Here is a 25,807-nt window from a genome sequence, read left to right on the forward strand (position 1 = left end):
CCTCCTCATGCATTACGTTCTCATTTCCCATTTTCATGATCTTTTCTGTATTTAATCCAGTATGTCAACACTCTGTCTCCTACTTGGAAACCCAAAACTGGACATGATATTCCAGATGTAGTCTGAAAAGTGAAATACAGAGGGTTTCATGTCACTTCCCTGGAACCTGTTGGCTGTACTCTCACTAATGCTGCCCAGGATGCTCTTGGCCTTCTTTTCTGCAAGGGCACATTGTTGGCTTATGTTCTTGTCTATGACAATCCCCATGCTCTTTTCTGAGGAGCTGTTTTCCAGCTGGTCAGACCCCAGCCCATATTGCTGCAGGGAGATCTTCCCTCCCAGGTTCAGGACTTGGTATTTATTTTTATTGAACTTCATGAGGTCCTGTCAGACCTTTTTTGTCGGCTTGTTAAGGTCCCCTGAATAACAGCTTTTCCCCAAGTATATCAGTCACTTTCCCCAGTTTGGTGTAGTCCATAAACTCACCAAGAGTGCACTCAATTGCACTGTTCTTCAATAAAGAACATCTGCACCTTAGAGGAAGATCTCTGGTTCAATGACTGCTTTTTGGACATAATATCTCAGGTGAGATGCTATGCAAGCTTTCTATTAGAAAATTGTTATGCTCTTCAACACATGGACGGTTGCCCATAAATGAAAATATAATGGCTTAAGAATCCATTATTTTTTCTTGGCAGAAGTACCATTGGATTATATATTTGTTATTACCTTGTCCAACTAATATACATCATGAAGTGCAGCAGAGTTTGTATCAGAGCTTGCAAGAATTTTATAATACATATTCTTAGTAAAGGTTTAATCTGAATTGAGGATCTACAATTAATCATGTCATTGTTAAAATGATCTAAAAAGAACAAGTGAGAAATATAACCTTCAATTTTTGACTTACAAAATTTCACCTGATATTAATTACTCGTGTAATTTTTTTTACATATTTACTTGATTGCTCTCTTAAATGAGATACTTACATGTACATAAATGAGTCTTTGTACCTCCTATTAATTGTATGTAACATTCTTCCTGCAAAAATCAGAGAAAGCCCTTAAGTATATTTGTGAATGTTATTAATTTAAAAATTCATTAGTAACTATGGGTTTTAAATTTAAAAGTTGTTAAACAGAGTTATGATTCAAAACAGTAGTTAAGAATTCATATTTTCAAGATGATTGTTTTCATATTTTCTTTCAGGTAAAGGAGATTTGATTGGAGCAAACCTATCCATTAGGGATCAAGTTATTAAAACAAATGCAGACGTTAAAGCTTTAACGTACTGTGACCTCCAATGCATTATCCTCAAAGGTCTCTTTGAAGTGCTTGATCTTTACCCAGAGTATGCTCACAAGTTTGTTGAAGACATACAGCATGATCTCACATACAATCTAAGAGAAGGCCATGAAAGTGATGTAAGTATCTTTAAAATTCTCTGCAGCTATTGTTAACTTGAAGGTGTTTCTCATGCTTTAGCCTGTAATCATAATTTCATCACAGTAAAGAAATAATACATAGGTTACATTAAAAGGATCACTTGTTCAATATGTTTGATAATTCACTCATTATCTTTATGAATTGTTGATCAGTTGAACAGATCATAGACAGAGAACATGTTCTCTGCTTCTCATTTTTCTATAGAAAACCTCATTTGAGAGAGAACATACTTCTTTAGTATTTTGTCATTTTTTTGCTAATGTTTACAAACAATTAACAGTTATATAAAGCATGTGCCCAAATAAAGTATTTAATTATACCTTTACTAGAACGTCATGTGCCAGTCTAATGAACATTGATTGCTTCATATTTAAGAATGTTTTCACATGTTCAAAATAAGAAAGTTTTTTTCTCATCATACTGCAACTGAAAGGTGTTTTTCCATTTCGATGAGCAACTTAATGTGAAAACTCAAATAACCAACAAGAAATTTCAGATAACACATTGCTGAAAGACTTCAGGATAGACTTACCAAGGTATTTTCAAGTATTCAAAGCATTGCAAGGCTTAGAAACTTCATGTCTTGTGGGACTGTTATCCTCCATTTAACATAGGCTTACTGTTAACTCAGTGTTATGAAGGGTGGCTCGTTGCTTGACTACTCAGTATTGCTTCATGCTTTTCTGACAAATCTGTGGGTCATTTATGCTGACAAATCTGGGGGTCATTGTACCAGCTGCAAACACATTCAGCTTTTATAAAAACAAGGACAGCTCCTCCCATGACATCTTTTAAATACAGCATTATGTCTTGGGAATGGTGCTATGGGAGAATTTGGCAGCTGTGACACTAAACACTAAGATAGGGAGATTTTACTTTTGTGTGTGTGTATGTCTTTTTCAGCTTTATAGAAAGTTTTAGGTTTGAAAAGTTTTTCCATAGTTAAAAAGTAGATTGATTCATTTGAGTAAGTCAGTTTCTTATTCTGTTTTTCCTTGAATGTCTTACATGAATACAATTTTGAAATTGAATATGATTTAATGGTTCTGAAAATGGATCAGTAGTAGTATTTAGAGCCATGTTATCTACAGAATGAAAAAGAATGAAAAATTTCCCCACTACAATTTGCCAAGTGCCTTTCAGTCTAGGGTCAGATGAACTACAGATTGAAATAACATGAAATAGCATGACTGTGACAAGTGTCTTTCAGACCTGACCTAAAACCTTATTGCTTTTTTAGTCACAGTCCACCAAAACTGTTTTTGGTTGTAGATTTCCAAACACTTTAAGCCACCATTAAAATGTAATGCAGCAGAAAAAAATGTAGTCTTGGTTATCCATTATCCTTTTCCTTGTACTGTTTGAACTCTTTATACACAAAACTGAAGAACTTTGAACTGAATTAGAGCTAAGCGGAACAAAAAGTGACAGAAGTAATCGTGAGTTTCCTGATCCTAGTGTCAAACCTCCAAACTACCCTACCACATAGAAATTCCTATGAGAAGTTTTTTTTTGTTTGTTTTGTTTTGTTTTCATTTTGTTTTCTTGGCTCATTTAGAGATCTAAAAGTGCATATAGTGATGAGCTCCATCTGCAGTAAAATGCAAGTAATGTGTAATGGTGGAAAAAAGCTTTGGAACTTCCACTTTATAGTAAAACAAAGAGCTGTAACCATACTTCTTCCCAATATCAAGTAGAAACTGCAGCTATCTGGTCACAGAAATATTGAGAGTTGTTTAAGTAATTTAAAAGAAAAGCTCAGGGGATTTTAAGTGCAGGAGCCAGCAATCATGTAGCTATTTCAGCTTCTAATGAATAACGGAGAGATACAAAAATACAGAGATAAAGTTTCAGTGGTTCCTCATAGTAGTACTAAAAACAGAAGTCCTTAAGAGAATTAGGAGTATAAACTTTAATTGTTATGCAATCACACTGTCAGACTTTTATACCATTTTTTTATATATTCACATCACAGAAAGATGTGAATTAGGAAAAAGTCTGTGTTGATTATATGTATTCTGTCCTTTGTTTTCTTTACTGAATTTTGCTGGAGAAGCTCATTCTCATAAATATACAAAATTAATTCAGCATAGCTAGGAAAAATTAATTTGTTTGGTAGCTGAAGTTTTGATGTAAACACAATTCAGGCATTCTGGTGTTTCAAGCAATTTTTTTTAGGTCTGTGACTCTGACATCATAGTAATGAAATAGTTTGCTAAGTGAGAATGATTCCAGCACCCCCTTCAACCATATATTTTGCATTATATATTACAGATTGTATACAGATCTAGCAGCTAGAGGGCCAGATACCTGATTTAATAAAGCTAGGCAGTCAGAAAAAGATTCTTACATGTACAATTATAAGAAAGAAACTGGAAATGATTTTGCTATCTGCGAGCCCTGGAAATCTTGCTCTATTATAGACAGAGCACTAACAAATGTTCATAACTCCTAACTATCTTATGAGAAGCTTAAAATCGGTAAATATTACACAATATTTTTGTGGGCTAGGTAACCATTTATTGTTACTATTTCTTTTGTCTACAAAGAAGTGTTTATAGTGTAGGTGTCACGACTCATTAAAAATAAATAAATAAATAAATAAAGGCTGGCTACAGCCAGACTGATGCAAAGTGCAAGAGGCCTCCTTGACACCTATGTCATTTCTCAAGCTGTAATGAAGTCCCAAAGGAAGATAAGCATACAGGCACATGTGTCTTTGACTCACTAGAGCAGTATCAGTATGTGCCATTTCTAAAAGAAAAGATGACATTCTTAAAGATTAAAAACTCTTTTTGACATGATTTGTAATTAATAAGAATATATTTTTTCTTTGGTAGTTTTAAAAGTACTGTTCTGTCTCTTACAGAGAGCTTTCTTTCTCCCTACCCCAAAAGGAGACACTATTCTCTTTAAAATGAAAATAGTCTCCAAAACAGGGGGAAGGACTGCATTGTTGGAGTCTACCCACAGTGTAAATTAGAGATAATAGCATAATAACAAATAATAATAAGATTGCACTAGAAAAGTGGTATATTCTTCCTCCAGTGGGGAACATTCTTAGCTCCTTGATATTAAAAATAAGTAAATAGACAAATAGATTTTAAAAGGCAACCAAGGATCTATTTTTTCCCCCAAAGAAAAGGCATTGTCTGACAAATTGGGGCTTAATGCTTGTATTTTGGAGAGGCTGGTATTTAGAATTTTTTAAATTTAATGTTTGAATTGTGATTTTTTTTGTTTGTTTTTAATATAACGTAGTTCATGTTGCTAATAGCAATACAAAACAAATTACCCTTTTCTACTGGGAAATCTGGCCAAAACAATTGTTCTTAAAGGTGAAAACAGCTTTAAGCTCTGGAGCATAAAACAGAAGGCACAGTTTCAGAAGAATAATATCTACCAATTCTACTCTAGGCTGAGTTTTCTGGTTCATTCTAGTAAAGCATTAAGCACATATTTTAAGAGTATAATTCCACTTCATTTCTTAATTGGTTTATTTCTAGACTTCTCTCTTTTTTTGTGTGTGTCAACTAGTTGTTTTGGTCCTGTAGGCAAATAAATAATAACAATGTAAAAAGATGCATAGAGAAAAATATATTTTGAGTTCATGCACAAATTTCAGCTAAAAGTCTGCCTATCCACAGTCTGTTTTTCAGCTAGTAGATTACTTTTTTAACATAAATTATTTCTTCATGAAATAATGACCTTTTGGTCATGATTTTTCTATATATTGTAATATAGCTCTGTTTAATTTATTAATGCAGTTTTCCAATATAGTCAGAAGTGTTACATAGTTGATTAACTACTATTAACCAGCAATGGAGGCAGAGTAACATTTCTGATTTTTATTTTATATATATATATATATATCTTTATTTTCTGCATAGTAAATAGTATTTTGTTTTAAAGAAACAGATCGAAGTTATCTTATTTGCAATGCTATTGCTTTGAAGGAAAAAAAAAATACAGCATGTATTTATGGAAAAGATTGCTTCTAATTTTGGCAAAGATTGCAAAGTAAGAAAACATGATAGTAACTTCAGGCACATGATTACTTATTCTTATGTTTGATTTTCAGAGCCAAAAAAAAAAACCCTACTGATTTCTCAGGTATTTATAATAAAACCTATACAAATAAATGATTATTTTCTTAAACAACTATTACTACACTGCTTCACTTAATCATAATTCCTCCACTCCAGAGTAGGTCATAGCTTATCTTGTGCATTGCAGAACAATAAAACATCACAAAATGCTTTTCATAATAAATATTTTTCATAGAAGATTTACCAAATAATCCCAACTATCTATTTAATAAGGAAGAGAGTTTAGCCATATTATTCATCAGCTGTGTAGAAAGGAGTGGTTTAATTAAGAAAATTTAACAAGCTTTGTTTTGACATTTATCAGTGTGGTTTGGTAACTTTGAGAAAAACTTAGCATTTTTAAACAAACTTCTGGCTTTTTTAAAACAAAATACCTCCAGTTAATCCCTCACCTTTGTTAGTAGCTTGTTTGGCAGATGATCGTGTGCTATTAATGTAGGTGTAACTCACTGGTGTTTATTGCCTGTAGCATAACAGGTATGAATGCTGCAAAATGAGAAACCTCTCAACAGCATTTTTTTGTTTTGTGTAAAAGCTGTCATAACAGGTAGAATATAGAATTGAATAAATCACACAAAGCAGCAGAAGTCTAATACTTTACCTGCATTATTATTATGAAAAATAAAGCATCTTGGATTCCTGCTTACTACCTTTCTTTATAGTCCATGTGCACTTGGCAGCTGCACAGACCAAATTCCCTTTTTCCTATTAGGATAACTCGTCTAAGTCACTGATAGCTGTGCATATGTTGCTTTCTTCCTGTTGGATACTGTACTCCCATTTCTCCTTTTCATATGATGTCTGAAAACCTCTCACCTTCTCAGAGGGTACAGTATAGGAATGAATGTCCACCTCATACTATCAAGAACCAAAATTGCTTAAAAATCATGAACATATAATTAACTTTGACACGTCCCCTGATGTGTTCAGTGGAGTAGGTTTTTTAGTTGCCTGTATGCATGGACTGCGGTGCAATCAATGCTACTGTGCAATACTGCTCAGCACTCTTCTGCATCTTAAAAGTTTCTCAGATTTTTCTTTCATGCCTCTGGGACTGCCGGGACTATTATTATTATTATTATTATTATTATTATTATTATTATTATAATCTTTTCTTCTTTGCTTTGCTTCATCGTCTTTGCAGAGTAAATACCCCTTTGCAAAACTATGCAGCACTCATACAGTCTCACTCACACAGATCAACTTCTGTATTTCTATGGAACAAGTCATAGAATCATTAAGGTGGAAAAGACCTCCAAGATCATCTGGTCCAACTATCCCCCTACCACCAGTATTACCCACTAAGCCATTTTACTAAGTACCACATCCAACCTTCAGGGATAGTATAGATGCCTTTCTATCTCTACATGCAGATGCAGAAAGACTTGACCACCTGAGCAAGAAAATAGAGCATTTCATCCGTTTTACACTTCATTCCTGGTTTTAAGTGAGTGAGAAGCAGTTTGGGAATGAGCTTTGTCATTTAACACTCTTTGTCATTTAACACTCTGCAAGACATTTCACAGATCTCCTACCAGTATTCATGCCACTAAGCATGTTTTGATGGATCTTTGGCTACTTAAGGTGGAAACTACATGTAGTTTCAGACAGTTGATTCTGTTGCAATACTCCCTGTGCAGTTTTACAGTTTATCCTCTGCTTCCTCTGCCTGGCAATTACCTGCTGCACTCAGCATGAGAGCAGGGCTGACCTGGAGCTATATAGTGCAAGGCAGGTTCTGTTTTGTTGACTGTTAACTCATAAAGCCTGTTTACTTGCAGTTGTTGATGTACTTGATGTGTGGTACCTTTGAGCCATCAGTGCCCCTCAAGACAGTGAGATGGTTATCTCATTATCATGTTTCTAATATGATAGTGTTTTGGTTTTTTTTTTTTCTAATATGATGTTTTGTTTTGTTTTGTTTTTCTGGGATGTTTCAGGCTCCCTTCCATAGCCTTCAGTCATTCTAATATTTTCAAAAATGATAGCATATAGTCACCTATACTCTCCATTTTTGTCTCTCTCATGTTCTTCTAATCTGTGATGGTGTTCTAGTTAGTAAATTCATCTTACAGTTTATTGATGCAATAGATCATCTTTTCTATTATCTAATTTTCTCATTAATTCTTGCGGTTTTTTTTATAAATCTTCAACTTTAAGCCTGAAACAAACAGAGGATGGGCTGTAAGGTTGAATCCTGAAAGACGTTGAAAAGGCTGAAGGGGAAGAGAGAAAAATAATCCATTTATTTTTTTCTGGGACTACATTACATATATGTGAGCCATCTCAAAATGTCAAGCCTTTTGGCTTTCTCTTCCTCCTGTGAATGGGCTAAGAGAAATAAATTATGATAATTATTTATACATTATTTATAACAATACAATTAAATGCATATATGTAATTAATTTTTTCATAATTGCATATTTTTAGACAAACGATTTTCATTGTAATTAGATTTAAAATTTAAATGAGGGGAAAAACTACTTCTAATTTTATCTTTTGAGTCATTTTGAACACTCTCCATTCTCATTCATTTCACTTCCTGGGATTATTGCATTCTGCATCAGATTATAAAGCTTAACCAGAGGTTTACATGTTGAAAAAAAAAAAAAAAAATCCAGGCTAGAAAAGCAGCTTATTGATGTTTTTAGACAGTGGTATGAAGTGAACATAAAACAGTGTCAAACAGAGTTTTAGCCAGGAAATACTCCTGTCTTTCAGAGTATTGATTTGGAAGCTAACCATATTTCTATTTTAGTTACTAAGCCGTGCTAGATGACAACACTTTTTCTAATATGCTTCACTATGCCTTAAGACAATACGATAATGATGACGTTTATAATTTTTCTGCATGATGTTTCTACATTGGAAAAAATGGGGGAAAAAAAATGTGTCTTATATCTTACACCAGTATGATTTTATTTGGTTGGTTGGTTGGTTTGCTTTGAGTTTGTTTGCTTTTTTCCCATAGTTGCTTTTATTTTACATTGATCTAGCAACAACCAGAAAATAGCCTCAAATTCTGAAGGATTCTTACAGTAACCTATCTTTTTATCATTTAGTTAAGACTAATTTAAGACTAATGAAGACTAAAGGAAAATACTGCTTTTTTTTTTTTTTTCTATAAGAACGTGTCCTGAAGGTGCAGACTACGTGGAGATATAATAAGCATGACAGGAAGGCTTGTATGAAAAAGTTCCTATAAGACAGAAATGTGTGAAATTAAATATCATCTAGTCTTTGATCAAACTTTATATAATCAGTGCAACTTATGTGTCAGGTAGGCATTTTATGGAGACAAGAATCCATTCTCAATTTTATTCAGCTGGTAACCTTTTTAGTGTAATTTTTAAAGATCATAGATTTGTATAATAGATGAAGGAAGGAACCTCTGAAGATCAGATATACACTCTCCTCTGCTCAAAGATATGAAAAGATACAAAATGAAAAAGCAATCATTTATGTACAAATGTGATCTAAAACTTTACTGTTATAAAAATAAATATTGGATTTTTTTTTAATCTATACTTTCACTTAGTGAAACCAGAGCTACAGAAATTACCTACAAAAGAGTCTTAGCCAAATCATATAGATCCATCTTCAGAACTCAGTTATTGAGTCACTTATCCTACTTTTCCTTTTGTTTTATTCTTTGAAAACTGAAGGTTTTTTGTTTTGTTTTGTTTTACTTCTTCAATGTCTATATTATCTTAGTTTCTAAGCTATTTATAATTTCATGATTAATAAAGCTGCTAAGAGCTCTAAAATACTACACATTCAGCTTTTCTGTATTATGGGTCCATATGAAACACAAATTGCATCTCAGGGGGAGGAAATTATGGTCGTTCTCTTACTTAACAAGTTTATATACTTGGACTTCTGCTGATTTCTTTATATGCCAGGATACGACTTCTTGCCCTGGGGTAAAATCATGCAAATTGCTTTCGAGTTACTGTACAAGTGCTGTCTTCCCCAAAGTTTTAGCTCCAAACATATCTAGGAGCCAGATGTATGCTCAGGTTTTTTTGTTTGTTTGTTTTGTTTTTTTAAACCTTTTGGGAGAATTGACTAGAGGTTAACGTACTCATCAAGTAACCTTCCAAAAAGTTTAATATTCATTATTAAGGAGAAAATTTTCTGAGGAAAAAAAAAAAAAGTTTTAAAAATAAGTAAAAAGATTATACCTGTCCCTGCCTTATTCTTTGTAAGGTTGACCCTGAAAGCCAGACAATGCTGGGCTTTCTTAAAAGCTCTCCCCTGATATGCTGCTGTCCCCAAAACTCATCCCACTGATCTGGGCTGCCAAAACAGCTAGGCAGCTTTGGAGGTGTTTGGAAATAGGCAGTTAGTAGGTTAAAATAAAATTGTTGGGATAATATTTTTCAAGATCCACTGTATTGTCTTCACCTTTGCATTTTAAAAACCATGCTTGAAGTTAGATACACTTGTTTTTATAAGTAGTATAAATATAAATATATAAAAATATAAGTATAAAAATAAGTATAAAAATAAGTATAAATATAAAAATAACAATGGGAACTTAGAATCAACACTTTCACTATTTATACAACTTGACCTTGAGTCTAATCAGATAGATCCATAGAACCAGTCCTGCGAACATTTATAAGTCTGTCTGGACTCTTCAAGTTGAATGAGGCTAGGCATACACCTGAGTATTTTAAAGAAGAGGAAGAGTTTTGAATTTTATTGCTCTGAAAGATGTTGGCATTCATTGTAATTTCTATTGATATTATGTAAATCTTTACATGAATGTAATCTAGCAGTAGGAATATTGAAAATTTTTCTCCACTGTATCTTTTGTCTGCTGTAATCTGTAAGCTTTTCCAAAAGTGCAGCCTGCCAGAACAATGTACAAGCAGTGCCAGGTCTATTGTCTATTTTAACAGTTCTTCCTTTTGTCTTTGTCTGGCCTCATTAACAGTCTCTTCTTGATTTTGTTGTGTGAATTTTTGTTGTTGTTTTGTTGCTGTTGTTGTGGTGGTGGTGGTCGTGTTTTTGTTTTGTTTGTTTATTTAAATTAGCACATGGTTTGCTATGAAAGATGTGTATCAGAGCAGAGTGGGATACTACTTTCTTATCCCTGTTTTGGGGTGGGGGGAGAGGGAGGTAAGAATGTAGAACTAAAAACTGACAGATTATACCAATCACATTTACTGTCTACTCAATTCTTGATTTGGGGCAGGAGATAAAGAGATTGCTTTTTGTGTCACTGACAGATTTTATATTTTGAACAAGAAATAGGGTAGATCCTGCCAATCAATGTATCTTTAAATATTTTTTTTGTTAATGACTGAAGTGAAATTAACCTCCAAGTTTTAAAGAAACATATGAAAACTAAAATTCTAACAAATGCTGTTAAACATAGAAAGCTCATGAAAAAAAATTTGAATGCAATGAAGTATAATTTTTCAAAAAAAAAAAAATTATCAAAAGCTAGCCATTAACAGTCTGTTATTAAAATCTTGGGCTAGCTTCACAGGCTAATTTGTTCAAAATATATGAATGATTTAGGATAAGGACTTAACAGAAGACAGAAGAGCTCATAGCAATTCACAGTATTTGGTCACATAGAACAAAGTACTGTTGACAGATCTGTTGTTCAACTTTTGCTGTTAATTCAGTATAATTCTGTACTGTAAGTAGGATCAGAGAATGCTGAAAACATCTGCTTCCACAAAATATGTCATCTTTATCTTTCCATTAAGCAAGGAAAAGAGATAAGAAGGAATCTGAGAAAAATATAGGAACAATCTGATGAAGTAACTCTAGAAACTATTATTAAAAAGGGAGATAGGGAGGAGTGTTGAGTTGCACAGTAAATGTGGATAGAAAAACATCATATTTAACCTAAGATATTTTTTAAGAGTCACTAACTCTTGTGATTTAAAGGATTTGTGTTAGTTCACTGAAAAATTCCCTGATTATGGAGAACTGAGGCCTGAACACATGTGAGGCATTAGGCTTTTCAGTGGTATGTTAATCCCTTATTATGTATTTGTATCTTTTCCATTGTCATACAATAAGTTTCCAAGGAATAGAACATATGGCATGTGTTCTACCCCTCCACCCCCCGTATTTTCAATGTTTCTAAATGTGTTTGTATTGTGTTTGTTGTTGTGTTTTGTTTGTTGTTTTTTTTTTTTTTCTGCTTCCAAATGCTGACTAAGAACATTAGTATTCTAGTTCAATTTCAAATCCTTTCCTAAAAATGTATTTTATCCTTTTGACCCCTCAGATACAAAGCATTATTCAAATCGTTTAGGACCCAAGTCTTGCAAGCAAATCAGTAAAATTGCATTTCAGTTTTGTTCCTCCTTCTCATGAAGGCAATAAGAATAAGAATCAAGGCAGTAAAAACTGATAAAACTTTTTTGAGCAACCAAAACACAAAATTACTTACCTGGATATTTAATACATTAACACAATTTAGCCATGTCTCTATATTTCCAGTTTTAGGGTTTTATAATTTAAATTCATCTTGAATTGTTGTATAGCTAACAACTTGGTTTGACTACATGTTCCCACAGAGATTCTTTTATTAAAGATTACTGTCTCTTGACCCTGGAAAAATCTTTAGATCACTGGCTTTTGACAGCAAACCACTAGTGAATGCAGCAGTGAAAATGCTCTTCTTCTGCTTGTAATAAGCCATTATAAATTATAAAAATCTTTAAGCTCTCTATATTAACATATTAAACAAGTGCAAGACCATAGATTTCAGACTATGTACATGGAAGAATTTGTTACAATTCTGCTTGTGGTGCATGATCTATTATAGTTTTATCTTTTGAAACAAACTTTCATAACCGGTTTTGCAAGACAAAGAGCTGAAATTAAAAATTCAATTAGGCCCTTAGAATATTTCGTACAGCTCATGTTAACATTGAACATTGGTCTTTTTTTTTTTTTTTTTTCCTTGCACATAATAGGAAAAATGCCTGTGTTTTTCTTTCAACTGCCTTTACTATTTAACAGTTTCACTTCTTCGTAAAATATAAGAATATGAGCTATTTTGCATCCTCTTTCTTTTTACATTAAATACTAATAATAATAATAAGCATTTTAAACAAGGTACACCTAAACAAGGTACACAAGCGCATTATCCTAAAGAAAAAGTTTTAACAGACAATTCCTCATAATTATTTACTCTACAATGTATTTACAGATATAAAGCTATATGAATGGTGAAGTCTTTCAATTTACTCCCTTTTACTGCCTGCTATTTGGTGGTGGTGGTTGTTTGTTTTTTTCTATGTTCTTCCAATGATCATCTCTTTTTTTCTTACAGAACAATATTTTTGCAGGAAGGGAAAGAGAAGGGAGTTACTGGTAGAGTTTTAAAAGCCTAACTCTCAAGGATTGCGCCTGGTCACAGTTTAATTAGTTTCATCAACTTTCAACTACTAGGACGTAAAGTCCTATTTTTACTTGCACATGATATGATGCACAAGCAATAAATGTCATTGTAGTGTATTAGTATAGTCTTGGAGCTGAAAACCCAGATGAAAGACCCCAGCAGGTCTGTTTGAACACCAGCAAAACACCAGGAGACAGCCATATAGTATTTTCTTTGTGTCTATTTCCAAGTCATAAAATCAGAATTAACAGTTATCCTCAGCCAAAAAAAAAAAAAAAAAAAAAAAAAAAAAGTCAAGTTAGAGGAGATCTTTACTCACATTACAAAGTACCAATGAAAAGTCCCTTCTAAACTCTTAAGAAGGCAAATTCATACTTTCTAAGGTCTTTTTTGTTAAGCTGCTAATATTTGGGATTGGCTTGGAGTTTTAATTAAGACTGCTATTTAACATTCATACTGCACCTGTGCCTAGAGGCCCCAGAGTTCTGGGCAGAATTGTAAATTAATCCATGTGAACATATGTGCAAAGTGGGCCATTAGTACTTCCTAAGTCTAATTTTTTTTTAATTAATTTATTTTTTTAACTTTAACATAGTAATACCCTTCCAGTTTGCTATTCCCATGAATCTTGAAGGAAACAATCTTTCTTCAATTTGTATAGATAACAGTGCAGGTTAGGAGATGGCAGTATCTGAGGTCTACTTCTCAGCTAATATCAAGTAGCGCTTTTTCTAACTCAGGAAGAGCACAGCAGTTATTTTATTTACATAGCTTAATTATTGCAGTTTTTCTGTTTGGCAATTATTAGAGTTTTATTGCTAAATTTATTGATACACCTGCTACTGACTTGGCAGTTGAGGAGTAGGATTTCTGCTTACGCAAAATTAAATATGTAGTCATACCAGTACAAATGTCTTCACTTTTATGGGCAATTGTAGAGTGTTTTTATTTTCCAAAACTGTACCTAACATCTCTGTATTTGGGAAGCCCCAATGTCTTCAAGAAAAGCTTAGCCTCTTCTACTTCTTTGGAGAAAAATAAACCTACGCTCTCAATTTAAAATTGATGAGTGTTAAAACTTTTTTTATATCAACATGCAAGGCTTATGAAAGCTGAAAATCACTTCTAAAAATTCTGCTTGGTGAACTACAATACATGTATGCCTATAAATATGGCATGCAGTCTTAGTGACTTGCCTATAATCAAGTTGTGGACATCTAAATAAACAGCAGGACATTTGTATCCCACAGTATTAGGCAGTTCCTGCAGAGATTATGGGTAGTAGTTAATTAAAATTGCGTGAATATTTATTTATTTATTTATTTGGTTGGCTTTGTTCTTCTTCCTATCCAGCAAGATAAAATTTCACGGCCTTGAACAGTTGTTAAACATGTATTTCCAATGGGATTATATTGGTCCTTCTTGCTTCAAGTCCCATCACTGACTGAAAAATATTCAAAGTAGAGATTCTAGATCCTAGTAGTAGGTTCTTATGTGACACTGATCATCTAGATGGATGCACTCGGCTGGCATAGGAGATAAAACTACAGCAACGTAGGGGCAAACACTCTTCCTGCATGGGATTCCATCAGAGCAGCACTGAACCTTACCAAGCATATGCCTACCAATCCATATTCATTCACAGGTTTGGAGCTTTAACCCAACTTTTTATTAAAGAAAAATATTATTTCTGCAGGTAATATTTATACATACACACACACATATGTATATATATATATATATATATATAAACAAAACCTATTTTCTGACAATACTTTTTTCTGAGGAGCGTCATATGTTCATCATTATGTTTAATTCAATACTTCTTTTTTACCATTAAATTATTTTCTTATATCAACAGAAATATTTTGGTTAAGATGTTTGTATGCTCTTGGAAGCCAATACTTTGCAGATATATATATTTGTTACATGTTTTGGTTTGTTTCAGGTAATATCAAAATTATCAAACAAGTCTACGCTATCTCAGGTATGTTGCTCACGTTTTAAACCTGCAAAGCTTGACTTAGAAACATGCACACAGTTACAGCCAGATCAAAGTTGGAAAAACTCCAAGTGACTTCATTGGTTTCAGAATGAGTCTTTAAATAGCATCCTGAGATAGTTGTGCCATTGTCCATTTTATGATTAATTATGATCTTTTCTTCCAGGTGCTGAACTAGGATATCATACTATGGCATGCGCATTTTAAACACATTATTCCTCAAGCCAAAGTCTTGAATATGGATAATATTAATTCTCTGTAGAATATAGGCTACATGACAGCCAGGTCCTGTGTAACTGATCTTTATATCAACCTTCAGATGACTATTATGTTTGACCAAAAAAAGCTGTTATTATACTTTAATAAACATCTTTTGATGTTTTAAATTTGTACCTTTTCATACATCTCAGACTGAAAGGTTTTACTTCACTATTTGCCAATGGATACTAAAAGAAAAACTTTCACTCAGTGGAAGTACTCCAAATACACCAAAATTAAACCTTTGCTGTAAAATATTTAAGTTGATACTGATAGGAGTTTAGAACATTTAGATAAATTCCCCAAACCTGAATTTTTAAATTGTCTTGGGTCCAACACCAAGCGTCCACAGAGCAAGTTTTATTTATTTATTTATTTATTTTAATAGAGGTAGCTATGCCTTTTGTTGACTCAGTTCTGAAGCTGACGTTGTCACACTACTCATGCATTAATGTGATTTTGTATAAACTGAGAAATCTGCCTACTGTCACAGCAGATGTTTCAGTCATAATAACTAAGGATGCAGAGGATATCTGGGCTTCAACTGAACTGTTATAAATGCTATTTATACATTCCAAATGGCTCCATACAAAAATGTGGAATGGAATTACCAGCCTCAGTTCTTTCCCCTGGTACACCAGGAGTCTGATAGTAACATTCAGAAGAAAGTACACCTCAGTAAAAAGTATATAAGTGTCACATGGTTTGTAAGACCTAGTCATGTGATCTTTCTTGGTTCTAAGACATACTGCATTGACTTCACTGGCTATGAAACTAGAGAGCCTTGCTAATGCATTTGTTATCTTTTTCATGTACATATGTATAGCCACAGAGAGAAGCATTCCTGCAACATCAGATTCTGAATTTGACCTTAATATTTATTATCTGCTTTTTTAGACGGAGCTCAAAGGAAATGGAAATATAAAGAAGAGACTCCCTTCAATTGTAGAAGATGAAGAAGATGATGATGAAGGAGAAGAAGAGAGCAGCACACTTTCACCAATCCATACAAAAAGCACAACTTGCTCTCAACAGAAGAAAGCTGGAAACAATAAAAGCCACCTGGGGAGGAACTTGAAGCAGCTGGCCTCAGGAACAGTGCCCTTCCATTCACCCATTCGTGCTTGCAGTTCTAACCCCTCAAGAACCAAACATGAAACTGAGCTCCATTACTATTCCAAAAGGAAGGAGAAAAACCTTAAGTTACACCTTTCAGCACTGAATGCCGGTGGCCCACCAGACCTGAGCCCAAGGTAATAGTTACAAATGATTATTTTCTTCCGTACCACATAACTTCTATTAGATATATGTTATCACTGTAACAATTTAAAAAAAAAATCAAAACAAAATATTTGGTATTCAAAATGTTAATACTTTTTCAATATGTCCATATTTTGTTCATCCTGCAGAGAAGGAATAGTCTTTTCATTGTAGAAACTATTGAACACTTTAGGACTTCTTTGCAAGATAAAGAATTTCTGTGAGCAAAAAGGGAAAGTACTGAGCAATTATAAAAATGACTATTTTAATAGTCTGGTTTTATAGTATCATTTTGTCCATCTATAATAATCTTTATTCCCACAGTAACACTGTAAAGCATACTCAGTCCATCAGAGATATAGTAATTTAGGAAGCAAGTTGATGATAAGGTGGCACAGCTGTGCAAATACAAAAATTACTGGAGTAGAGACTATAATGGGAAACTATTGCCTAGCAATTTTAGAAAATATTTAGAATTTTTTACATTAGATAAAGAAAACCTGGCAATACAAGTTACGTATAAAGTAAACATGGATTTGAGAAAATCTGTTTTGCCATGAATTCTGACATAAAGTCATATAATGCTTTTTGTGGTATTAAGCATATAATTTAAAAAAATGCTTTTATGTTATTTGTAAGATGATTTATTTTTTCTTAGTTCTAAATTCTTGCAATATAATCATTAATTGTTAATAAAATCAAGAATTTTAGGATCTTTTCATCACCAAAATCAAAATCACTTTTTTGACATATGAGGAACAACAGGAAGTGATTATTCAGTTCAAGTTTCAGTTTCTATAAGTTTAGGTATTTCACATGTTCAAGAACTTCCTTTATTTATGATAGGCAGAATGGTATTTTCACCAGCTTTCCTTTGTAGACATGAAAGAACCATAGTTTGACCAATATTTATTTATTTCTAAGACACCTGTCCATACAGATGCAATAAAAATAGTTACACATTTAAGAGTATATAACAATCTTTTCCCCTCATCATATATTTTATCAATATAATCACATTTCAAATAGAAGTATACAAACTGATTTCCCTGTATTTGCCAATACAAGGAAAAATAATATATGAAAAACTAACTTCTACATGAGCAAAACTGAAATGCATAACAGATATTTTCTCATTTCTTCCTTGGATCTCATGTGAGTCTGCTTCAAGTCAGCTATGACAGATGGTTATTTGCATAAAAAATGGTAATTCTGGGGAAATACACCTTTCATATTTTTTGCTGAGCTGCAATTTTGCTCCTTATTTTTCTGAGCATATGCATCCAGACATTGACACTCAAGGCTGTAAGAGCAAATGTGAAACAAGTGTTGTTACATGTGTTACTATTTATTATTTCAATTCATAATTCAGAATAATCCTAATAGGCTAGAAAATTGTCTCATGATGTAAGTGGTTTGCAGACTTTTTCAGCTAAAAGACTTTCGTATTATTTCCCAGAATTGGTTTACATTATTAGAACATTGAAACTGACTGGTTAAAAGCACTTTAAAAAAGAGCTTCAAATATTTTTTAGCAAATATGAAAGAGAAAATAAGATCTTTTAATTAAGAGCCTCACTTTTATTTGCTGTTGTACAGTGGTGTAAGGGTGTAAGATACTGGTTTGATCTGAAATGTCCAACCAATGTAGTGGGGAGGTTAGTAACCTCACTTTTCAAAAGAATGCACTTTGTCTTATACTTTTTCTGTGCATGTTCCCTAGAGCAAGTGAACAAGAATTTCTCAGTCAGTTCAGGTTTTTTTTCTTTGACGCTATAATGAAGGCAGTAGACAAAACATACAGAGATTGGTTAAAACACTGAAATAGTCCTGGACAGAAGAAATAGAAGTCAACACCATAACTTCCAGGATACAGTCTTAATCTTCTTTTTGCATTCTGCATTTGAAGTAGAGTATCAAAAGGAAGAAAGCCTGGGAGGAATGCCTAAGAGGAAGCATTTATGCATTTGAATCTCCTCAAATCCATATTGGCAAGAGTACTCTGGCCCTGACCAACTAGATAGAAGAAGTCACATATTAGTCTTTTTTGACTTTTTGGTTTCTAGGAGTTGCGATATCTGTCTTCAGGAGAAAATTCAGGGCTGTAATAGCTAATTCTTAAAGGGGAGAGAGTTTTGAGCCCATGTGTTTTTTATTCTCTGGATTGTTACTCCACATTCCAGTTGCTTGTTTATGAATAAGCATCTTTCTCACTATATTTTTACTGAGGCCTGTCTTGTAGCATTCCAGAACTAGCTATTTTTGTTAATATATTTTCCTTTAAGTCTGTATCATTAAAAACTTTAAAGAATACAGCAGCTACAAATTCCAAGTCACGTCTGTGTAGTTTTTCCCGTGTGCTTTGAAGGCAGTTGAAATGTTAGCATTTGATATAATTAGAAATCTTGACAAAAGGGATATTAGTGTTTAAAGTTTGCTTTTTGAAGCAGTGAGGCCAGATGACATTAAATAGATTTTATAGCAAATTCCAAAGTAATCATTCAGGTTTTCAGCTGCAGGTAATGGTATAGTCCAGAATAGCCAAGGCACCACATTTGAGCCTCATCTTTTCCCAGAGGCTGGTTAAAATTAGAGTGTAATTTAACAAAATCCAGCTGGCATCATGAACACTAAAGCATGACACAAAGCCCTAAGCCCATGTGAAGAAACAGGACAAGAATGAATATATATATATATATATATATGTATATATATATATATATATATATGAGAATATATGTACAATATGTATTCAGAACTATTCAATTTACAGAGGTCTTTCATCTGTGATGTATTAAATCTGTGATGTATTTGATTTGTATTTATCATATCTTTGGCTGTGTTTTATAGAGATGTCATAAATATTTTTCAGGTTTAGGCTCTGCCTAATTAAGCCTAATATAAGAGTGTGTTACATGCTAGAAGATTTAGACTTGATGAGAACATAGAGAATCATCTTTAGTCTATGTTGAAGAAGATTACGGATTACTGTAGATATGGAAATTGAACTATATTCAATAAAAGCTCTGTTAGGACCTGTTATATATACAGCAAAAGTCACAACAATTTTGAAATTTCAGTTAGCAATATTTGACCTCATATTCCTTCTTCTAATAGAAAAGGTAATCTATAGTGACTCACAAGATATTGTAAGTGTAATGCAATATTTTTTTAGATTTTTTTCTAAATTTAATATAATGCAAATTTCACCATTGCTTTAAGACGTGCCTTTTAGGAGTAATTTTCACAAAATAACTATGAATGTGATGTCTATGAAATGGTTTAGGAAGCTGTTCCCTTAACTCTGTTTTTTTCTTACAGAATTGTTGATGGGATTGAAGATGGAAACCACAATGAGGAGAGCCAAACCTTTGACTTCAGCTCTGATCAGCTCCAGCAGGACTCCAGGGTATCTCCAACAGTTGGAGGTGAATGTTGCTTGGGAAATCACTCTTCAGATAAAAGAGTTTTCATAACTGCTTTTTGTACCTCTTTGTTTCTTTGATTATCAGAAGGAAAAGTCCTTACAAGCAGCATAAATTGATCTAACGTATCTGTACTTTCAGTACTATTTCAGTACCTCACTGAACAATGTGGAAAAATACAGCACGGTCCCTAAGGACAGTTGTTTTCCTACTAACAGTCACCATAAAACAGCTTGCAAGGAGTAATATATTTTCATGAATTATAGTTTTACCATCATAGGATCAGCCAGGAGCTTCATGCTCTGAATTTTTTGGACATGGAAGGTACTAAACACATGGACAAAATTTGATAACAATACATTTTAATAATAATTTTTTTTAAAACATCAAAAAATGCAATATGCAAACTTGTCTCTCGATTTTTCTTAAAAAGATATTTACAGAGGCAAAAGAGTATGGAAGTACTTAGTGTTTCAGAAGTAGGCATAGTGAAACCTTGAAGAGGTTTTATGCAGCCTTATATGACTTACACTCTGAAAAGGTTGACAATATAGCATCACAATGAATGCAACAGGTCAGCAAGGAAAAAAAAAAAAAAAAAAGAGGGACTGTGGGGACACCAGTGGACTAATGCTGAAGTGACAAAACTATTGTTCCCAACAATTCCAAGATTCTTTCCAACATTTTCCTTTTGTAAATAAATGTTCTTCATGTACTTGAGTAAACACTCTTCATGTAGTTATATACCTTTTGCATGGAGGCCACAAGGATATTTTTTGTTCCTCTTGAAGCCAAACAAAAAACTAATAATAGTAGCATACTTCTATCTATAGTTTCCAGACTATTAACATGTCATACTATTGGCACCAGGGTTGTCATTTTCAGTCCTTTCAGATTGAAGAGATCACTTTCCTTGTTCACACTTTTCTTACACATTATAAAGTGAACTTTAAATACAAGATTTTATTTTCATTTGATCCAAGTACAAACTAGGTTTTAATTTAAAGCAATATACAAGATTACCATTGGTGATTCCAAGATATTATTCTTCTCTCATTTACATGCATTTAAATTATTTTTCAGAGGCTGAAATTGGTGCTGCAGTGCTTGTTATCAAAGCAGAAGAGACCAAACAACAAATCAGCAGACTTAATAATGAGGTAATGAGCTTCTGTGGAAGTTGGAGCTTATTAACAATAATTCAAGAAATGCTGGAGAAAACTAAGCAAATATGGGAATATGATTAATGTGCAATACATGAGTTTGAAAAATTGGATGGCGTTCCTAAATTTAGGGCAGCTAAATTTTAGCTCTTCCAGTGGTTAATTTTCAAAATTAAAGATCTATAAAAGTTTGTGTAGAAGCTGGAAGCTAAAATCAAAGTGTGGTTTGGTATAGCTAGATTTTGAATTTAGTTAGGATTTCTTCTCTTCTACATGTGCTTCTGTTTCTCTCTTTCCTCTCAATCCTTCCTCAAGCACCTTATTCCAACTTTTCTTTTTGGGGAGTAATGCTATGCTTTTGGAGAATTTCCTTGAAATAAATGAAATCTAGTCATTTTCAAATCACTTTACGTGAATCTAGTTAGAAATAGACAGAAGTACTTCCATTCATGCTCAAGAATAGACCTGAGGAATATGGGGCCAATATTATTCAGTTGTGCTTTCTATTCATCCCTCCAAAGAGTTTCAAACATAATCTACCATCAGTCTGACACTAAAGAGATGTTCTCTGTCTAAACTCTATTTCCAGCCACTGCAATATTTCAGTTAACAAGATGAAAGCTTCAGACTTTAACTGCACAATTGTATTGTAAGACTAAAATATGTTTGCTATATACTCTATCTTTCAATACACAAAGATATTAGAGAAAATTTGTTAAGAGCCCACTAGAGGAAACATTTAAATTAAAGTCAAACCATACAGCTTTGTTTCTTTTTCCTAATCTTTTTTGTTACCAGAAATATCAATTTTTATTTTATTTTCCTTTCCATCTTCTGTAGGCTTAATCTAATTATTCTTTATTTCTATATATGAATTATTGGGCTCTTTTATCCTGGGTCAAGTTAACTTGGTAAGATAATTTACATGTACTGAGCTAAGAGTACAGGCACAGCTAGTTATTTACGATGAATACATCAACTTGGTTGTATGTCAAACTGCAGAGTTCAGAACAAAGCACCATGCCCCATTTACTGCAGATTATTAACAAAGCTTGATCAAAGAACTCAAAGAGCATAAGGAGTGATTCTAAACTGGTATGGATTTAGATGTCACATCCTGGGAGCAAATCCCATAGAGACAGACAATTATCCTCCAAGTCATCCCATAGGTCAAAATATATGTATATATTGAAACTCTGCATCACTAGAAGACTGCTTAATTGCATATTCTACATGGATATATATTTGTGTACTCAAACATGCCCCACATAGAGTGCATCTGAACTGACAGTACTGAGTGACTTGGCCCTTACCCAAATAGCCCATGAGTAGCTTTGCTGGAATATACTAGCTGTCTTTTTGTTGTTGTTGTTGCTACAGAAAGTATTGAACAGTACCTGTAGACCCTATGCTTCTTTTTTTTCCCATCAGTTCGTGGTGATCATTAATGGAAGAATATGACCAATGTAGCAGCAGACTCTTTGCAATAGTCAAAATACAGGCAGAGTTTGAAATTGAGCTTCTTTGGAAAATATGCAGACTGCTTCTAAAAAGGAAAATATTGAGCAAGCAGGTCATAAGTGGCCAACAGCAGCAAACATTGTCATAAATACATTTTCCAGTGGAAATCAGAAGTCAGTCAACAAATGCAAAAATACCTGCTTTCATGAAAGGCAATTGTATTAAAACAGTTCACTAGCTAGCTTAAAAACATTTCAGCTCTTTGTTGGGAGAACAAAGACATGTATCTTCCCATTCAGACTTTCAAGACAGGCTGTTAGCAGAGCTGCCTCACAAACCAAAGAAGGCAAACCCAGCTCCACATCCAGTGGAACTCATGGCAACATTTTAGGTGTATAATATTCACTACATAATGCAAAAGAAATTCCTTCTACCTAAGAATGGGGCTAACAGAAGGCAGAGCCTTGATTTCACTTCTCAGAGTTTGTTACGTAATATCTTTAGGACCAACACATACAAATTTCCTTGAAGAAGGACAGGCATCAAAGTCAGCTGCTAGGCATTGAGAGACAGACTTCCACATGCTCCAAATTCCTATTCTAAAGCTCCACAGATTAGCTGCCTAGCCACTTACCCAACTTCTTCATTCCCTCATCTAACCTCATTTCTCATTTTAAGCCTTACTGAGAACTAAGCTAATAGAAAGGACTTTCTGTCTGGTTCAGCATTGTAAAGTGAACTGGAATAGGACTATTAGACTTCCCTATTACAAATTCCCTAATAGAAAACTCCTACTTACCTGTAGAAGCTGTTCTACTTAGTCTAAATAAACATTGAATTAATAATAATAATAATAATAATCTTCAATCATAGTTCAATATGTGGCAGGTGAGACAGTTTAGGTACAGATTCTTGCTCATGTAGAAATTCAATTGTTTAATCAACAGTTTCAGAATTCAGTGACTGAACACACAACGGAATGGTACACTTTCTTACATGGAGAAAGCTCAATTCAAAAACCTACTTCAGATTATGCCGATTGAGAGTTTAGGAATAGTCTTGTGCTGGACAAGCATGCATCCTTCATTTGTAGAGATGTGTACATCCAACCTGGCCTTTCCAATGCATTTCTCTGCAAAGCCTGTGTGTATCTAAACACTCGCCATTTCCCTGATACAATCATATTTAAACATGGAATTAAACTAAAGAACCCAGGAGAAAAAATAGGAAACAACTAAATAAATATTTTCAGTTATACAGATGGCCATAAATCTAGACTGGGGCACCTGCCAGCCACTGTCTCATTATCTGTGTCCTACTACATATTTACATGTAGTTCTCTACCATTTGATTGCAACTATACGGAAAAAGCATGGAAATATTTCCATTTTAAATCTTCAACTTGAGGGAGGGAGGGAGGGAGGGAGGAAGGAAGGATGGAAGGAAGGAAGGAAGGAAGGAAGGAAGGAAGGAAGGAAGGAAGGAAGGAAGGAAGGAAGGAAGGAAGGAAGGAAGAACAAAAAAAACAAATCTGAATTATTTGAAACACGGAGAAGCTAAAAATAAGAAAATACACAAATTTTAGTCGTATTTTTTCTCTCACGACTTGCAGTGGACACGTGCATGTTCTCTATTCAATAATACAGGGACATTTTTTTCATACTTGGACATACAGGATACAGCTAGCACAATTCATACAGACAAACTCGGATGTCACATCCCCTGTTCTTCCTATCCAACTCATCTCTTATTCAGTCTCTTACAGCTGCCTTAGTTAAAGCAGTGCTAAGTATAATGGTCAGAAGCAGACCTACAGCATTGTGGTTAGCAGGCCAACAGACCACAGCTTGCTCAGTCAGCACAGAGTGCAGAGCGCATAAACATGGCTTTGCATTTGGCCATGTAGAGATGCTGTCAAATGCCCAGTATTATTCAGAAACCTGGATTTGTATGTATAAACAAGACATACAAAGAATGAGGCTAGGTTGACCCCTTGCTTAAAGCAGGCATTTGGGGACTGATTTGAAATTTTGTTACATCAGTAGATTCCACAATTACAGTAATATATTGGCATAATGAGCAGAGTATTCACATCACTCCCATTCAACTGAAAAACAAATAAATGCAAGGAAATATAAATTGGGTCAGGTTTTATACTAGAAAATTGCCTTCTATGTAGCTGAATTTTGGAATACTTAGTGGAAATTCAGCTATTTTTAATTTTAGGCGTTTTTTTTTAGTTGCAAGTGCTTAAAATATTCTAAGTGTTCAACCCTTGTTCAGATCAGTGAAAATGTATTCATATGGATATTTCACTTTCATCTAACAAAAAGGACAATCCTGACTAAATGATTATTTTTCAGATCACCTAGAGAAATTTTATAAATAGAATATTATAAAATGTATGTTGCAACCAACTTCTAAAAATCAAACTCATTCTCTTCTCGGGAAAGGCAGGAAAAAAGCATATTCATTTGCAAAACATCCTTCAATAAAAACAGATGTGGCAAAATGTGAACTAATAACATTTACTGATGATGAAAACTAATTATGTTCAATCTACCCATTTTTTATTTTAGCTATGTCCATTTATCACAAAAGACAACATATAAAGCCTAGAATTATTTGTGTTTAGAAATAAAAGCTTTCTAAATCACAAACACAAATTAAACACACTTTTTGGTCTGTTGATATTTGTTCAGGTATTTTTTCCTTTAATCATAAATATTCATATTCCTTAAGAACTACTACGTTGTTGTTTTCTATACCTCTTGCTCTTGTACTTTGGTGAGTTTGAGTACTCTTTCTTTGTTTCTTTTAGTTTTAGCTTAAAAGCTTAAAAAAAAATAAATAAATAAAGCAGGACATAAGGTATCCATAAAGTGTCTAAAGGATGTAAGGCTTATGCATTGTGGAATCTCTTTTACATTTTTCCTTAGTGGAAATGAACCTGAGACATCAACAGTGAAAGAAAAGAGGTATAAAAATTAACTGAGGGCCAGAAGCTGATTTGAACAATAACAAAAATATTACTACTATGATTGGAGATAACCATTATAGTGTTAACTTTAATGGGCATTTCAAAACCTTCCTGTATCAGAAAGATCTATTTTCCTAACATCTAATTATAAACCTCTGTTGACATACGACATTATCATTTTCCAGAAGATATAAGAAAAAGTTGACTGACATTCTTTGTCTAAAACCAATTTACACTGGAAACATATTGTTCCAGCCAATCTCAACAAATGCAATTCCTTTAGACTTTCATAGCTCGTCACATTTTCTAAGATTCCTTATTAGTA

At 33.5% G+C, this 25,807-nt stretch overlaps 1 protein-coding gene across 1 annotated transcript in view; it reads left to right on the top strand.

The window, feature by feature from the left end:
• KCNH8 (potassium voltage-gated channel subfamily H member 8) overlaps nucleotides 1-25,807 on the top strand; it is a gene marked incomplete at both ends in the record, with an annotated part of 180,771 nt that overhangs the window by 148,815 nt on the left and 6,149 nt on the right. Inside the window, 5 exons of the mRNA XM_082753902.1 lie at nucleotides 1,210-1,424; nucleotides 14,882-14,920; nucleotides 16,091-16,446; nucleotides 19,775-19,881; nucleotides 20,962-21,038. Coding sequence (XP_082610028.1) covers nucleotides 1,210-1,424; nucleotides 14,882-14,920; nucleotides 16,091-16,446; nucleotides 19,775-19,881; nucleotides 20,962-21,038 — 794 coding nt within the window. The remainder of the gene's footprint in view (nucleotides 1-1,209; nucleotides 1,425-14,881; nucleotides 14,921-16,090; nucleotides 16,447-19,774; nucleotides 19,882-20,961; nucleotides 21,039-25,807) is intronic.

This window comes from Aythya marila (genome assembly GCF_965140915.1).
Source record: "Aythya marila genome assembly, chromosome: 2".
In the NCBI taxonomy this organism is placed as follows: domain Eukaryota; kingdom Metazoa; phylum Chordata; class Aves; order Anseriformes; family Anatidae; genus Aythya; species Aythya marila.